This window comes from Talpa europaea (assembly GCF_964194135.1).
Source record: "Talpa europaea genome assembly, chromosome: 6".
In the NCBI taxonomy this organism is placed as follows: domain Eukaryota; kingdom Metazoa; phylum Chordata; class Mammalia; order Eulipotyphla; family Talpidae; genus Talpa; species Talpa europaea.
This window is the reverse complement of record NC_140072.1, coordinates 109,774,871-109,793,063: the sequence shown is the minus strand read 5'-3', so window position 1 is coordinate 109,793,063 and position 18,193 is coordinate 109,774,871. Positions and strand designations below refer to the sequence as shown.

Sequence of the window (18,193 nt, the reverse complement as noted above, 5' to 3'; positions counted from 1 at the left end):
GAAACATTTAAGCAAAATGAGGTAATGTGCACAGAGTATCTATTATTTGTTGTCCTCATAAAGGTAGTTTTGCATTGTTTTGTTGTGGTGAGTAATGACCTGCAATTGTTTTCAGTTTGTCAATAGTAAGGGAGCTTGGTAATAATTGCTTATAAAGGAATTTACAGATGGATGTGGGAAAATATATGGGCTCATCCATGTGTTTATTTAGCAAAATTGCGCTTACCTGGATTACTTAGCACCCCAACACTGCTTCCTGGATGAGCCTTTGGCACACTTAATTGCTCAGTTCAGAGGCTGGTTGTGTTAGTACAGATATAGAGTGAATCTGCTGAGTGGCTTTGACATTGAGGACTACGTCTTACTCTTAATTGAATTATCAAAACTTTTACAGGTTTCCAAAATTACTCTTTTTTTCCTTTCCTCTCTCCTTAAATACTTCCATTGACAAAAGAAGACAAAATTTAGCCTAATGTAGCCCTCTCAAAAACCAAATGATTATTTTTTGAAAATACCTCTATTTTCATTTATATTCTCATATCTTCATATATCTCCATTTCTCCATTTGAGATTAGTCCCTTTAAAAAAGGTTTTGAGGGTCTCCCCGGTGCCGCAGCGGTTGAGCGCTGGCTTGAGAAGCTGCCCGCAGCCTCCGCAGCGACGGTTGGATCCCTGGCCACCGGGTGAGGGTCCCACATGGCGCGCAAACCTCTCCTGCCTCACCCGCTGCTCCCCTCAGCAGTGTACTTCGGTCCTTCTGCCTGCTCTGCGCCCCGTTCTGGCTCTGGTGAATTCTCTCACCCTCCCGCGCTTCTTCTGACTGTACCCAGTGCTTGCATAAATAAATAAATAAAAATAAATCTTTAAAAAAAATAAAAAAGGCTTTGAAAGTCATTGAATAGAGAGAAAATCAGCTGAGCAAGCATGCTTGGAAAATGGATAATATACAGAGTTGGTAAAACTTTATTATAATCAGGGACATTTATGGCAAAAGATTCCTCTCAAATACCACTTACGTCATAAAACATAGAAAGAGAGCAATTTCTTGGCTACAGTACTTGACACCTACAAACTTTATTAAATTGTTTCAATTGTTTGAAAAATGTCAGTCTACCTTTCATAGAGGACATCAAATTTTTGCAATAGCATATGACAAAGGAATTCCTAAACAAACAAAATAATATTTCATCTGATAGTTCAGTTTGCACCACTTCCTGAATTTTCTTAGACTTAGTTTTTATTTTTCAAACCTCTTTTTATTTCGATAGATGAATAATTTCCCTTGCTATGAAGTATTCCTAGTGTCTTAACTATTTTAGAGGAAATTAATTCCATTTAGCATACCCTAAAATAGAGAACTGAGGTAAATATTATAGTAATGCTTTAGAAGTGATACACTTGGTACATATACACAATAGAATATTACTCAGTTGTATAAGTAAAAGGAAGAAATCTTGCTATTTGACTCAACATAGATGAAACCGGAGGGGATTATGCTAAATAAAATAAGCCAGAGGGAGAAAGATGAATGCCAGATGATTCCACACATATGTGGATTAGAGAGAAACAAAACAAAACAAAAGGCAAAAGTAAAACAAACAAACCATAGATTTCGCACTCCAGAATTGAGGCTATCAGTGAGATAGGATTGATGTGGGGAGAATGGAGAGAGGAGACCCAATGAACTATGGTAGAAGATGATTGGTGCCCTGGTGGTGGATATGATGTTCAAAAATATATCTGAAGAGGCATGGGCCTATACTTCTAAATCATATACAGTGTTGCACACCAACATTATCTAAATGAAAAAAAAAATACAATTAAAAAAAAAAGTAGCGATCCACTTGCAACAACAAAATACACACTAAGAAAAACACCTTTGTTAGTTTCACTTGATCACAGAAAACTGTTATTTAGGAAAGTCAACTCTATTTTTTTTAAAGATTTATTTATTTATTTATACAAGAACCAGGGTACAGGCCAGATGCGCTGGAGGGAGGGAGGGTGAGAGGATTCACCAGAGACAGAGCGGGGAACAGAACAGGCAGATTGACGAAATACACTGCTGAGAGGAGCAGCAGGCGAGACAGGAGATGTGTGCCACGCCATGTGGGACCCTTGCCGGCCGGCTGGGATCAAACCTACACTGCAGAGGCTGTGGACACCTTCACAGGGCTGCGCTCAACCACCTGCGCCACCAGGAGAGGCCCTTTTTATTAACTTGTACCTAAACACTATATAAACCCTGCTTTTGTTTTTTCATACACCCTACCTGGTAGATACTCATCTTATTTTTCACTGAGCGGTAGTAACTACCTCCATCTCCTAGTGTATTGGTAAGCCTGGATTAAAAATGGAAACACTCTTTAGGATAGAGAAAAAAGCACTACTAAGGAAAAGAAGAGGCATCCTTGAGATGTCAAGAATTGAGAATAAAAAGCATCTCTAGATGAATGGAGATCTGAAATAAGGATTGGGAAATGGAGGAAAATTTAAACAAAGTTAGAAAGTTTTTATTCAGTTCAAGGAGTATTCAAGCAGATCCCAGTCAACTTGCATACCAATGGGATCTGTTGCTCTGGAAGAACCCAAAAGATGGTTTTGGTAAATCTACCTGGGTAGGAAAATGTGCAGGGCCCATAGTGGAACAGGAACTAATTGGTTTGAATGTATGATAGGCAAATTCAAATTTGTCCAGTTTATTACCCAGAGAATTTCTCCCTTCCTGATGACTCATCCCACTGTTTTGCTCACTTTTCTATTGCACATATTCTCAATGTGGTACTAATGTATATATCTTTGAGATAACATTTGTCACACAAAATGTAGGTTTTGAGAGTGCAACATTTGTAATGAATTTGTCTGTTGGGAATGGATCACACACACATAAGCACACACACATGCAAAGAGAGAGCAATAGTGATATCACTAAAAGAAAAGCAAAACAACTTAGGTGAATATGGCATTGTAAAAGTCTTACATTTATTCATTTATCCTTTGATTCCACTCAAAATTTTCACTTAAAATATTTATAAACTACCTAGCAATGCTACAGGCATTGTATTCTATCCTTGAGATAAATTGTCAACAGGCAGTTCCCATCTCCTTGTGAAGAGTAAGAAAATAAATCCATGCGTAAAGAAAGTGGAGAAAGATCTTTAAGTTGTAGTATTGTAGAAGGAAAACCCAGCATGCACTTCATTTGGCTTTATCAATTTCTGCTCAAAAGGGGAGGATTGACCTTGAGCTAACCAAAGGGACCCAAAATTTGCACAATAACTTTACTTCTGAAGAGGCACAATTTGAAGATTTCATTGTTTATAAAGCCCTTTCAAAAGAATTATCAAAAATCTTGTGGAGATGAATGTAGGAGATTTTTAATAAAGCCATGCTAATTCTTTCTCTATGTGTTCATTCATTTTCAGGTATTGGTAAAGAAAAAGTAAAAACAGATAAGGACAGAACCTACTTTCCTGGCACCCGAATTTAACACGTGCAAATATGTTGTCATATTTCTGTCTCCAATTTTTATTTTATTTAATTTTTTTAAGATTTGTTTATTTTTTGGGCCTCCCCTTATGGCGCAGGCAATTGAGTGCTGCACCGTGAAGCTGTCCTCAGCCTCTGCAGCGCAGGTTTGATCCCAGTCGGCTGGCGAGGGTCCCACATGGTGTGGCAGACATCTCCTGTCTCCCCTGCTGCTCCCCTCAGCAGTGTATTTCATCAGTCTGCCTGTTCTGTTCCCCGTTCTGTCTCTGGTGAATCCTCTCATATTCCTGCAAATCTTGCCTGTAAATAAATCAGATTTATTTATTTACTTATACAATAACTGGGTACAGGCCAGATTCGCGGGAGGGTGAGAGGATTCACCGGAGACAGAGTGGGGAACAGAACAGGCAGATGGACCGAAATATACTGCTAAGGGGAGCAGCAGGCGAGGCAGGAGAGGTCTGCTGCGCCTTCTGGGTTTCTCCCTGGCCGGCCTGTAATCAAACTGGTGCTGCAGAGGCTGCTGACAGCTTCACAGTGCTGCGCTCAATCCACTGTGGCCTCCCTTCTGGGGCCTCCCTGGTGGCACAAGGTGTTAGGACACAGCAATATGAAGCTATTCAATTTTTAAAGAAAATAAAAACAAAGAAGAGAGGCAGCAATTTTTTTAGAAAAATAGACTCCATGCACACTAAAGCACACTGATATTTTGAAGCTTTCTATGTTCCACTTTTTTTCTCATTCCACATTCATAACCTCTACCTTAAAATTGATAGGTATTCTTGACATCTATATATCTATTATTTGATTAGTTATTTATATAACATTTTTAAACATTATTCACTGCATTTTAAGTGAAGTATAAACCAAGTTGAATACCTAGGTATTAACCAAAGTTTGATGAAAACTTTAGCTTGCTATCAAATTGATGATGACAGGGAAATGGTCAATGGAAAAGAATAAAGATCATCTGGAAGAAACCTAAGTTTCAAGACTTTAAATGATTGTAACAAACTTTCAAATATGATAAAAAACCTACAATATGAGTCCCTGAAAACATAAACACATTTTATTCGTTTGTGGAAATACTCATATGTGTGCATTTTAGGATGGTTCTATTAAGTTCTTTCTTTGCTCAGATGCCTGATAAAGTATTTTAATGTCAAGAGCCACTGAAGAACACACTTTTTGAGAAAGTTCTCAAGTCTCATTTTCTCTTAACAACTGTTAAATGATTCCAGAGAGATGTACAAGAGAAAACAAGAGGTGAAGAGAAAATCCTGAGTGTGTGCTGTCCTGGAAGCTGTGACATAAAATATGCCCAGCTAAGAGGCATTGTCAGGGGTGTCTAGTAAGATGGGGTCTGAGAACTCTTTCTATCACTAATGGGGAAATCATGGGTTTTCATGATAATGCAGGTTAAGTTGGAGGGGTGCAGTGAATACCTGATACATTTGGGGGTCTTCAAAAGAATGGATAGAGAGAAGTTGAAGGCACCAGTACAGACAATTCTGTTTTTTTTTTATTATTTTTGCTTCCCCCCCACCCCCTGAGGTGTAGTCCCCATAGAGTTTCCATCACCTATGCACCTGTGCACCATCACCTCAGTCCCCTGTGCTCCTCCCTCCCTCCCTCTCATCCTTTTCCCTCCTCCTCCCCTGCAGTAAGTCTCTGATTTATAATTGTCCATTTTCTTTGTTGTGTTTTGTACTGTTATTACTTTTTTACACTGATGTCTTATTTGGTTCCCCTATATTTCTGTTATAAGTGGAATCATCTGGTATTTTTCTTTTTCCTTCTGGCTTATTTCACTGAGCATAATTCCATCTAGCTCCATCCACCTTACTGCAAATGCAATGAGTTTACCTTTTTTGATCGGTGACTAATATTCCATTGTGTATAAACACCACATTTTCTTGATCCAGTCATCTATTTTTGGGCATTTGGGTTGTTTCCAGGTTTTACCTATTGTAAATAGTGCTGCAATGAGCATAGGTGTGCAGGTGTTCTTTTGAATCAATGTTTTTTGTGTCTTTTGTGTAGATCTGTAGCAGTGGAATTGCCAGGTCATATGGCAACTCCATTTTTAGTAGACTGAGAAATCTCCAGACAGCTTTCTAATGGTTGTACCAGGTTGTACTCTATTACTAGTGTTGTTTTTTTTTTTTTTTATTGTGGTAACATTGGTGTGTAGTATTATATAAGTTTTGGGTGGCAACTATGTACATCAACATTTGTATATAATAACTATACAATTCTTTAAAATAGATTATTTTCTAACAATGAGGATCTCTAAACTTTAGTGATTTTTTAATCAAAAGTTGTAAGGATGTTTTGCAATCCTTCCTAACAGAAATCCTTAGTTTCATAAAAATTGGTAGGAATGGTATGTTCAGCGGGAAGTTTTAACAAATAGTATTGTTATTTAATGAAAACTTTAGCACAAAAAACAAGGCTATTGCCTCTATAATGATTGCACAAAATGTATAACAATACCATTGATTTTTAGCAAATAACCTTGATTTTATAAGGAGGTAGGAGGAGTAATAGAATAACAGGGCAAATTGCTGCTAGTACAAGTTGGGTGGAAAATGTAAAGAACCCTTTTTTAAACAAGGAAAACAACTATGTCTTATTTGTGGTTATGTGTTTTTTCATGAATCTTTTGTTGCTTTGCTTGCTATTGATATTTTTCTCTTGATATCATGCCTATGAAATACTTTTTTAGGGATTTATGTAAAAAAAGAAATAATTAATATTCTTGATTATGAGGCAAGTTTGAATAGGCAGTGAATAAAAATTTCCCAAAGACATATAATGGGTATTTTGGAAGCAAGATTAACACACATTTCAAAATATAGGTTATTAATTATAGAAAATGACAAAACATCAGATGGATTTTATAATATAAAAACAAATGCATGTATGGCGATTTCCATTTAATGATTGTTGTTATTGGACTTTGGACCTCTCAAGTTTGATTACATATCTACCCTACAATATTATAATCTGATTTAGCAAATCCATCTTAACCATAATTTCATATATAGCTATTTATATCAAATTTAGCAAATAGAAGATTTTTCATTGGGTGAAATCTTGAGACTTTTATAATAAATTTTCTTTCCATATCAGGCTGCAACTCTCCCTGAAATAGAAACTTGTTAGGAAGGATTCATAGTGATTAAATTGTTTTTCCCTTAAAAACTTGTTTCCTTCAAGTTTTGGCTATTTATAATATTTGATCTCAAAATATTATTTAGTGTCATTTCTCTCTCTCTTTTTTACTGTGATTCATAGATTTGTAATTCCCAGTCTATTTTTATCATAACACTGAACAATTTTTTTTAAAAAAACAAGGAAGTAACAAGTTTAAAGTTGATGCTTTACTACCATACGCTGTTCTGTAAACAGAGATGCTAGAGAATTAGCCGCAAGGGAGACTTAAGGGTGCAAACTTGTTGAGATAGAGGCTCTTACCTGTGTCACACCCAGAGTGTAAAATGTGCTCATTTTGTTTATATTTTATTTTTCTAAGGTGGTTGAAAGAGAAGAAATGGTGATTGAATCTCACCATTGCCACCACCACTGTATTAAAGCACCTGTCTTAGTATTTGGTAGTTATTCATTATATTAAATCATATTCAAAACTCTCATCAGTGGATACACTGTTAAATTTATTATTTTTTAAAGATTTATTTTTATTTATGTATATAAGAACTGGGGTGTAGGCCAGAGGTGCAGGGGGTGAGGGGATTCACCAGAGACAGAGTGGGAAGCAGAACAGGTGGATCTACTGAAATGCGTTGCTGAGGGGAGCAGCAGGTGAGACAGGAGAGGTCTGCTGTGCCATGTGAGTCAGCTCCCTGGCTGAGGATCAAACTCATGCTGTAATGACTGGAAATTGCAACATAGCATTGAGACTTTAACTCCTGTGCTACCAGGGAGGTCCTCCTGTTAAATTTAATGACTAATAACTTCTGGCCCTGTCTGCAAGTGAATCCACATGAGTTTCATGATTAAAAACCCTGTTGGACTATTTGTAGTTCATTGGTCAGGTCTTAAGAATTTATGTCTTCTCCTGTTCTTTCCTTAGGCATGAATTTGTGCTAACCATGATTCTCTTGTTGGCCCATCTCTCAAGACTCTGCCCATGTACCAAACCCAAGATTTGGGCATTTTCTCTTGCCTCTTTCTTGGCAAGGTGCCCATTATATCAATGTTTTGTTTTCACACAGTATGGTGGTAATTTTTCCATGTATGGTTTCTCAGATGGAGAGAGTATTATAGATATTAAATGTCATATCTTGGTGAACCAGAAAATCCTAAAACATAGCAAGCAATGTATCATGATTAAACAAATGAATGAATGAAAAAAAAAACAGAATTGTGTGAATAAATAAGCAAAGAATGGCCTCCATGGGGAAGATTTGGCAGAGTGGAAATAGTCTGAGTCTTGTTACTTAGGTGTGCTTCTACTGGAAAAATCCTTGCATTAAGAGCACTGGATGTATATAGACCTCTGGCTTCCTTATCTGTTAAAGGATTATCTCTCCTACAGATGATTCTTGTGAATAACACATAAAATTGATGTAAAAATATAAACTGCTATGTAAATATAGGCTTTCTTCAGGCATCATAATGCCTCTAAATATCACCCAACCTAAACATCACAAAACATCACCCAATCTATGATAGATTAATAAAAGAAAAAAATAACAGATGCTAGTGAGTAAGAGACCAGACTGGAAAAGGAGTGAAACCAATATTCATCATAGTGTCCAGAAGATCAGGCAAGGATAGTAAACACTAACCTAAGGATTAGGACTGAACTCTGGCTGCACATTAAAATTATCTGGATGTTTTAGAAATATTTCTGCCTGAGCTCTAATATATCCGGTGTGTGGTGGGGCTCAGTCATTGACATTTTTTTGAAACTCCCCAGGTGATTCTAATACACACGCAGGGTGAGAGCCACTGCTGGGCCACAGGAATTGAGGAAATGTTTCTAGGGAAAAAACTGCATAATACATGAGATGTTTTAAAAAGATTAATCAGCATGAATAGATATGAGAGGAGGTTAGGGACAGGAATTGAATGATTAAAATGTCTGGGAACATCACAGATGAAAATAACCATTTTAAAGTCTAGCTTTTTTTTTCATTAAAAAAAAATAAGGATGCTGCTGTGGAGAGATATGAAAGATAGTCTTTGTAATTAACAGTGATTTGTTCAGACACATGTAGGCACATTCTAAGAATAAATAGTGGCAGACCAGCATTTTTTAAAAACAATTTTTATTTATTTATGCATACAAGAACTGGGGTGTAGGCCAATTCACCACAGCACAATAGGGGGATCTAGTGAAATACACTTCTGAGGGGAGCATCTGGCTAGACAGGAGAGGTCTGCTTCACTATGTGGGTTAGCTCCCTGGCCAGGGATCAGACTCATGCTGCAGTGGCTGACAATAGCCTTGAGACTTAACCCCTGTGCCACCAGGGAGATCCAGATCAGCATTTTATAAACTACACCTTAAAGTTACTGAGGCTGTCTGCAGAGGTTAAAATGGCAATCACCCTTTCTTTCATAACCCAGGAGAAGTTCCTGTAGGAGGAAAATTTTAAGCAGAACTTAACTGATATTTACTGTAGTGACAACACACCTAAAATACATTTTTTTTTCATGCCCAAAAGGCTACTACTATGGGTTTGGATTCAAAAATCATGCCTTCCTGCACTGCCATATGGCTATTTCTCTTCTAAAAAGCAAATATAAATGAACAAATTAACTTATATCTTTGAAATGTTATGAAGGGCATCTTGGATTTCTTTTACATATTTTGCCCCTTGTGTGCATTTTTAATTTATATCAAAGGAAAAAGATTTTTTTGTTGTTGTTTGTTAATATAATAAAAATGTTTTAAAGTGTATTTAAATATATAACAAGGTGGTCTGGAATGAAAATATCCCGATCTCAGAGTCCTAAGCTCCAAAAATTCACTGCTTTAAAGATGTCTTTGATAACAATTTTCTGACTTATTTTGCTTCCTGTTGGAAAGTAAAATTTCATTAGTGAATATAAAACATGGCACACTATCTTCTTATGAATGCCATAAATGTCAGTGCATATTTTGTAGTTTTATTATGAAAAAGGAAAGGATATAGATCAACAATTAAACATTTTGTAAGCACTGCAGTATCTTTTATTAAAGCAGAAGCCTGAGAAATTTCAAACTTATAATAAATGTTCAAACAGCAATATGTGCAAATATTCTTTGCTTTGAACCTAATAAGATATAAAGAAAAGAAAGAAGCAATACTAACAGGAAGTGAGTTATGTCTTATGTTGACATAAAAACCCTTTTGAAGAGTATGGAAGATGGACAATTTAATATTTTCAGAGAAAAAGTCCAAGCCATAATTTGGTGTCTTATGTTCTATAATTTCCGTCTATTTCCAAGTGAAATATTCTAATTAATCTGTTTATTAAAATACTTTATATTTGGTACAGGAAAAAATGAACTGACTTTATAAGACCTTAAACATTTACTTTTCAGTTTAATCTATTTCATATATATCATTTATAATTATTGGGACAAGGTAGAAAATATATGGGCCATAGTCTCAGGAAGTCAGCTAGCAGTCAAACTTGGAAATCTTGGTCATTTCACTCATCTGTAAGTAAGAATGATAATAATACTATGGAACAGGTTATTATGTGTATAATACATACATATTTATATGTATTTCAAACACTTGAGTCATATCTCACACAAACTATAGCACCAAGTTTTGCCTACCAAAATCCTAAATGTGTAAGTCAGTATTACTTCGAAAAAAAAAAAAAAAGACAGGTAAAAATAAAATAACTACATCTTTGAGATTTCTTTAGTTTCAGTTAATATATTTTGACAATTTGTTAATACTGGGACATTTCGTATCCCTTTGTTAAGGCTCAATAGACTGCATGTAGCTATGAGTGTAGACCTTTGTTGGTGCAAATGATACTCCTTTATTAGACTAAGCAAACAACCATGTCTCTCAGTAGACACTCAAAATGTGGAGTAGTTTGTCACAATTATTTGGTAATCTCTTTCAGTGTAACTCACACAGCAAAAGTGACAATATTCCTGTCACTCCTCAGAAATGTCCCAGCTCTGCGGGTTTCCACATTCAGGAGAATGAAGAAGAAAGCCATTACGAGGTATGATATATCGCTATAGAGACCATGTTAGTACTGAACAATTTTTATTTTCCTAGTGATTTTAAATAAGTTAACTATTATAAATAATTTCTTTGATGACTACATTTTTGGTCATATTTTTAAACAGTGCCTATTAGTTGCACAATTTTAAGAAGCAGCTTTAGAACAAAAGTTAATTGATCCAATCTAAAATATTAAGTCCTTGTCATTGAATGTTAAGTATAACTTTTACCTATTTGTGGAGAAAGTAGTGACCAACTTTTCTTGTGGAGTTAAATTTTGACTGATCCATTTTTAATAATTAACTAAAAGATATATAAAGCTTTTTGGTGAAAGATTACTTTGTTTCATCCTTACATGTGAAGATAAAGAGGACGAAACTGTTGCACAAATTGGTTAAGATGGGTTTTTAATTAAGCTTTTCCTTTTTTCCTACTTTTTCTGAACTTGATTGCCTATCTCCTTATATATTGCAATTAAAAATTAATTTTCTTATTTTCTTAATTCATCTACTGGATGTAATTTTTTTTTGTTTTTTCTTTTTTTTTATATATGTTGGAAGGATTCTTGCAGTAGCGAATATTATAATGTTGTTGTTTGAAGAGAAAATTATTATCTTCCATTTCATTTTTTAAGATTACAATGTAAAATACATAAGGTATATCTTTTAAATAATTTTTGGTGTATGATTCAGTAGTGTTAAGTATTATCAGATTGTGTTCTTGAAGACCAGTATTGTTAAGGTGTTACATTCCCTTATTTTGGTAAATAATGCATGCATAATTAGTCATAACCTCATTTGTAGGTAGATGACAGATAGAGGGATAATATGTATGTATATATGTATGTATGTGTTTCAGTGGATTGGTGTGTATACTTTATGGAAATACAATTGATTATTACTAGCAGTGTGGACTTTTTTCTAACTAAAGGCACCTATCAATCTCAAAAGCCTATATAGTAATCTATGTCAGAAAAAAATAGTTTTATTAAAAGAAATTTGATCAAGTAAGCAATTTATTTTCTGAAAACCATTAATTGAGGTGGAAAAATGGACAAAGTGATACTTTGGAAAGATTTATCATTTATTCTTCCACCACATATTTCTCTCACCCCCCTCCCCCATATGTAGATGGAGCTATTCAGAATCATTCTTCTAAACTACCACATATATACTTTTTCCTATTTTCTCCTTTATTACTTTCACTCTCTCCAAAGTCTGCAACACTTGAAGGGTAAGAGAACCATAGTTTTTTTTTTTTTTTTTTAATTATCACTGGATATAATCAAGTAACCTAAACCCTGACATGACTGTTAGTCACCCTTAATTATTCAATGAAACAAAAATAAACCTTAATCTATGGCAGGAAAAATAGATTATACTCATAAATAAAGGTTCATGTAGAAATTAAATTATAAATGTTTAATATTTGTATACTAATGACAAAGAGAATATTTTTAGTAATCATTACCTTGAACATTATTAATCCCATTCTTAATCAGTCTTGAGAATTAATAATGGAAGGCAAATATAAACTACAAAGTCGGTGGCTGTAATGTGCGGTTATTTTATTGAACAAAATGTCAAACGTGATAAATGTATATATATCACAATTTTTTAATTTTTCGTATTTTAAATCTTCTTTAATCATGTTATTTAAGAACTTATTCTATTTAACAAAAATATTTAACTGCATAAAACTGCACTGTTATTCAAGTGGAAAGTCATACTCTGTGTCACTTAGTGTTGATATCTCTGAAAGAAGTTATTACATTTATATTATGACATTAGATTGAAAATAAAACCAAAACTGATTTGATTAACAAGGTCTTAATCTTTTTAAATAATCATTCTGATACCCAATACTCTTAGGTTAGATGCAACAACCATTGTTTACTTATAAAACAAAGTTAATATCAGTTATTGAGCATTTTTTTGTTTCATAAGCTATGTTAAGCACTTTGTATGTATTATCAAATTTCATCTAAATAATACTGAGATGATTTCATAATAAAGAGATGGAGTGGCTTGCCTTAGGTCACAAGGCTAGGGAGTGAGCACTAGACTTAGATCTAGGTTTTCTGATCCTGAATTGATTTGATGATTGCCTTTAAGTTGCACAATATCTTTTCAAGAGAGTGATAAAGAAAATAGTTCAAAATTGAAATTTGTCGGGCCTCCCCGGTGGCGCAGCGGTTGAGCGCTGGGTTGCGAAGCTGCCCGCAGCCTCAGCGCCACCGGTTCAATCCCCGGCTGCTCCCCGGCCACCGGAGGAGGGTCCCACATGGTGCGCAGACCTCTCCTGCCGCCCGCTGCTCCCCTCAGCAGTGTACTTCGGTCCTTCTGCCTGCTCTGTTCTCCACTCTGGCTCTGGTGAATTCTCTTACCCTCCCGTGCTTCTGACTGTACCCAGTGCATGTATAAACAAAACAAACAAACAAACAAATAAATAAATAAACATGCCTCTATTAAAAAAAAAAAAAAAATTGAAATTTTTCTAAAGTCTTAAATAAGGAATGGAGTTTAAACTGTCATGTTGAAGTTTTCCTTTCCTGGAAGGCCTTTGCTCATTGAATGCAAACAGCTGCATAATGCTTAAAACAGAAGTACAGAAATGAAAATGTACACATCATTTTCATACCATTAATGCATATTACCTTTACTAAAATATTTAATATATAAATTTCATTGTCAAATCATTTCCATTATATTCACTAAACACATACAACGTAAGCAGATAGAACTTACAGTGTCTAAATTCTGCAATCTGTAGGAAAATGTCTCTTAGTTATTGGAATTCACACAAGACTGCATCTCAGTATGAGTAGCTGTTCCCTGTCACTGTTTTTGATGCTTGAGCTTAAGTATTTTTACAAAATGGTCTAGTGTTCAGTGTATGAATTTTTGAGATAAGACTTTTTCCCTTATAGCGATGAAATCCAAAAAAATCAATGTCAGATGGAAATCTTAGCTCTCAGAGTTAGGGAGATTGGTAGAAGAGTTTTAAAATAAGTGTGAATTTTAGCCGCCAGACTTTGGAAATGTGGCAGTTATCGCAAGTATGAAATTCATGGGTGCAGATGGTTGATTAAGATATCCCAGGGTGGACCACTGCTATAAATCTCCAGACCAAGATTGGGAAAAACATTTTGATAAGGGAAATATTTCTGAACTTTAATGCAAATTTATAACACAGGTTTTTCTGCATTTATAAACTCAAGAAGTTAAATTATCATTTGTTTCAAGAACTTTCCACTGTGTCATTTGATGGAAATATTTCTTAGAAAAATACATGTCAAATGAAGTGAGAGGAACATGTGGGGAGAGAAAATAACTAAAATGTAGTAAAGCACTAGATTGTTATGTGTCTTGCATGTCACATATCCTTAAACTTATTTAGGACAACCATCTTCCTATTATGTCTAAAGTCTTAAATAAGGAATGGAGTTTAAACTGTCATGTTGAAGTTTTTCTTTCCTGGAAGGCCTTTGCTCATTGAATGCAAACAGCTGCATAATGCTTAAAACAGAAGTACAGAAATGAAAATGTACACAAAATCTTCCATCGTTAAAGACAAAATTATAAATGCACCTTGAGTTTGAGTCACCAAAGCAAAGGCACACTGAGAGCTGAGAATACAGTAGGAGTCTATGTTTGGAACATAATTGAGAACATTCCTATTTAAATTAACAATACCAAATGGATTGTTAATGGTAACATTAATCTGCTCTTTGCAAATATAAAGGAACCATAAATCCAAGACACATTTAGTCTGGGTGTTTTCATTTTCCCCTCCTCCATTCCCCTCCTCTCCTCTCTTCTTCTTCTTCTTTTTTTTTTCCATCACTTATAACATATTAACCTTAAGTTACTCACTCAACTTACAGTCTAGATCTAAATAATTTCACCTGTGACTGATATACTACATGCTTGCATTTCTTTTTCCTGTTCATTATTTATAATGTAGTTGTCTTACCCAAGTATATTTTAACAAATAAATGTATTTAGTCATTAGAATAAGTATTGTGGTTGATATCAGGTTTTAGGTTAAAATAGTTAAAAGATAAAACCATTTAGTGATCATTTTTCATGTGCTATAAGGCATGGGGGCAATAAAGGTAACTATAACAGATTTTCACTGACAATAATCCTTTCACAAGCCAGTGAAAGGCTTCATAAAATTTTATTTATTGCTTCATAAAAATGAATGGCAGAAAATATTTAAACACATATCTATATAACATAATTAGTATATGTACATAATTAGTATATATATACACATAAACACACATTAGTACATATATACACATAAACACACACATATAAATATGTATACATATACTCACATATCACACATACATACATATGAATTTTGGGAATAATTTGTAATATATCATATTTAAATTCTCAGTGTCATAGGGAATTACCCTCCAAGTCAATAAATCATCAAAAAAGGGGGCCTCCCTGGTGACGCAGCAGTTGTGCGCTGGGTGGCGAAGCTGCCAGCAGCCTCTGCAGCGCCGGTTCTATACCCAGCCACCAGGCGGTGGTCCCACATGGCACGTAGACCTCTCCTGCTGCCTGCTGCTCCCCTCAGCAGTGTATTTCGTCAGTCTGCCTGTTCTGCTCCCTGCTCTGGCTCTGGTGAATCCTCTCATCCTCCTGCACTTCTGACTATACCCAGTGCTTGTATAAATAAATAAATCTTGAAAAATTAAAAAAAAAATATATCATCAAAAAAGGATAAAAAAACACATTGCACATCTGTTATTTATTATGAAACTTGTACAATTAACAGCCAGGTGATAAAGCATGCTGTAGAACAGTCTGGACCACTAAGACTTCCCCGCTCCATCCTTTGTTCTTCAGGAATCCAACTATGTACTTCAGCAAAATAAAAAATTCCCATCATGAATTGCAACATTATTAAAATTAATTTCACATATGTCCAACTGGGAAATGCTGAAGTTCTTACATACCATTTCATGTAAAATTGGTCTTGCAACCAATTTCTAACAAACCACAGGACAATCATGGCTACCATTCTAAATATTATTTAGAAATTTTTGTAAGGACAGGTTGAACGTTTACTAGATATTTATTTTTATGTGTAATTTTTATTAGATAAGGATGGATTTTCCCTAAAGAACAGCAAAACATAAATGTGCTAACTCTCTACTAGCTACCAGCTAAGCATATACAAATTTAAAAGCATATAAAATTTTAAAACAAACTACTAAGAATTCAATTTATGATATCATAGTATATGTGATATCATATATACTCATCCAAATGTATAATGTTTTCTAGAAACATATTTTATTTTATACTATTGAACTTATGTTTGAAAAATGTAGGAATTATTAGAAATGTAGGTTTATATAAAATCACACCTATGTGATGAACTCTATATGTACTATTTAACTCTACCTACTAATGTACATTGCTTTAATTTTTTAAATGTTATTTTAAGTGCATAAGATAAATCAAATAATTAGGGATTGGGTGCTAGACATTCCTTCCTCTGTTTCTTGTCCACAAAGTAGTCTTGAGACTTGATCTTGAGGCTATTCTTTAGAGTGGAAACAAAATACCTACCTCTTAACTGATTTTTTTCATAATGATGCTGAAATCCCTCTTTGAGTCATATATGGACAATCCATCCCTCTCTCTAATCCCTTCTCTACCCTCCCTTCCTCCATTCTCTCCTTCCTTCCTAATTTGTACAAATATTTATCCAACAAATGTATCAGAGACACAGTTGTGTTGTAATCTATGCATATCATGATAAACAGGCAAATATGGATATTAGCTTTTAAGGGGATACCACATTTGTATTTAATAAATTACCATAAAATATAAGCAGTGCTGAAATGATAGATGTTGAGTAATCAGTAAGTAGCCAATAGGAGTAATTTAACCTACTAGGAAAAAAATATAGCAATGTTAGTGTCAGACATAAAGTTGTCTACCAGGTACATGATAAGCAGTGGTGGGATGAGCGGCAATTGGATAATGAGAATGCTCCTCAAGTGAAATGTGTATGTGATGGCTGAATATTAAAAAGAGGCATCCCATATTGGAGAAAAAAAAATCCACTGGTTATGTTATTCCTCTCCTTAATTCAATTTCCTTTCTGTTTCCAATATTAAGTCCTTATACTGGTGTGAAATACAGAATGAGAGCCTCCCTGGTGGCACAGGGGATTAAGCACCACACTATGAAGCAACCCGCAGCCTCTGCAGCAAGAGTTTGATCCCCAGCTGGCCAGGAAAAGTCCACATGGCAAGGCAGACCTCTCCTGTCTTGCCCGCTGCTCCCCTCAGCAGTGTATTTCAGTCAATCTGCCTGTTCTGTTCCCCACTCTGTCTCTTGTGAATCTTCTCACACTTCCGTGCATCTGGTCTATACCCCGGCTCTTGTATGCATAAAAATAAATAAATCTTTTAAAAAAAGAAATGCAGAATGAGAGCTATCAAACTTTACATTCATAGTTAATGTGATATCTAGACACATTTTTAGTTATTATGAATGATCACTTTATAATCTTTCTCAATGTGTCTTCAATATTGTTGGCTTTAAAAATTCTAAGCACTAACTATAAACACAGATGAGGATATTTATATACTCCTACAAATTTGGATTTTAATGCATATTTTACATATAAAATGTTATAAGTGCTATATATGATATATTATCATATACACACTATACATTGTGTAAAATAAATCTGATATAGGACTGCATCTCTATGCAAACCTGATTTCTATATAATTAACAGTCCTCTATTACTAAAGAAAGTGTATGTTCATGTTTTCCAGAAACTAAATAAATATGTTCAAACACAGATGGCTTTAAAAATTGCTCAACTGGAAATTCATAGAGAAGTTTTCAGTTGCATTACCTGCGTTCTAGCAATCGATGTATTGATAAATCAATAATCAAATTTTCTACCAACTCAGTATATAGCATTCAATTACTTTACCCTGTATAAAAGATGAGCATAACCTTTTTCATTTTATTAAACACCTTATGCCAATTCCTTCATCACCACAGAACACGTAGGCTTGGTTTTATTCACAGGAAGAGCTACATTTGACAGATCTGTTGATGGTGTCAGCAATGGTCACAGACTTGATGGACAGCACCAAACCTTGCTGTGGCACAGCTCCTTCTAATTAGTTGTTTGAAGCCATTCTATGTGCCACAGACATAGGCTTATCAACCAAAGACATCTTTGCCATTCAGAATGACAGCTGTTGTGCAGCTGTTCATGGGGAGAACAGAGTGTACAAAAAGAGAGTGACAACCATAGTACCTTTCACTGAAGGATCCTGAAGATATAACAAAACAACCAAAAAGTAGAATACAGGAAGGTATGAATCCATATCTGTTGGATCAGCGTGGGGGCTACACATGAAATGACAATGAATAATATCAGACTGTGACAATGATTGAAAAATGTAGTTGCTTCATAGCCCTTTTAAAATCAACTGA

General features: G+C 34.9%; 1 protein-coding gene across 4 annotated transcripts in view; it reads left to right on the top strand.

Annotated features, from left to right (window-relative positions):
* The window catches only part of PCDH9 (protocadherin 9), a gene marked incomplete at both ends in the record, with an annotated part of 868,640 nt that overhangs the window by 313,657 nt on the left and 536,790 nt on the right, over nt 1-18,193 (top strand). For 2 of the 4 annotated variants that reach the window (XM_084235628.1, XM_084235626.1), the window contains one exon: nt 10,591-10,695. The exons of the other annotated variants lie outside the window; for them this stretch is intronic. In XM_084235628.1, coding sequence (XP_084091754.1) covers nt 10,591-10,695 — 105 coding nt within the window. The remainder of the gene's footprint in view (nt 1-10,590; nt 10,696-18,193) is intronic. 4 annotated transcript variants of the gene reach the window in all.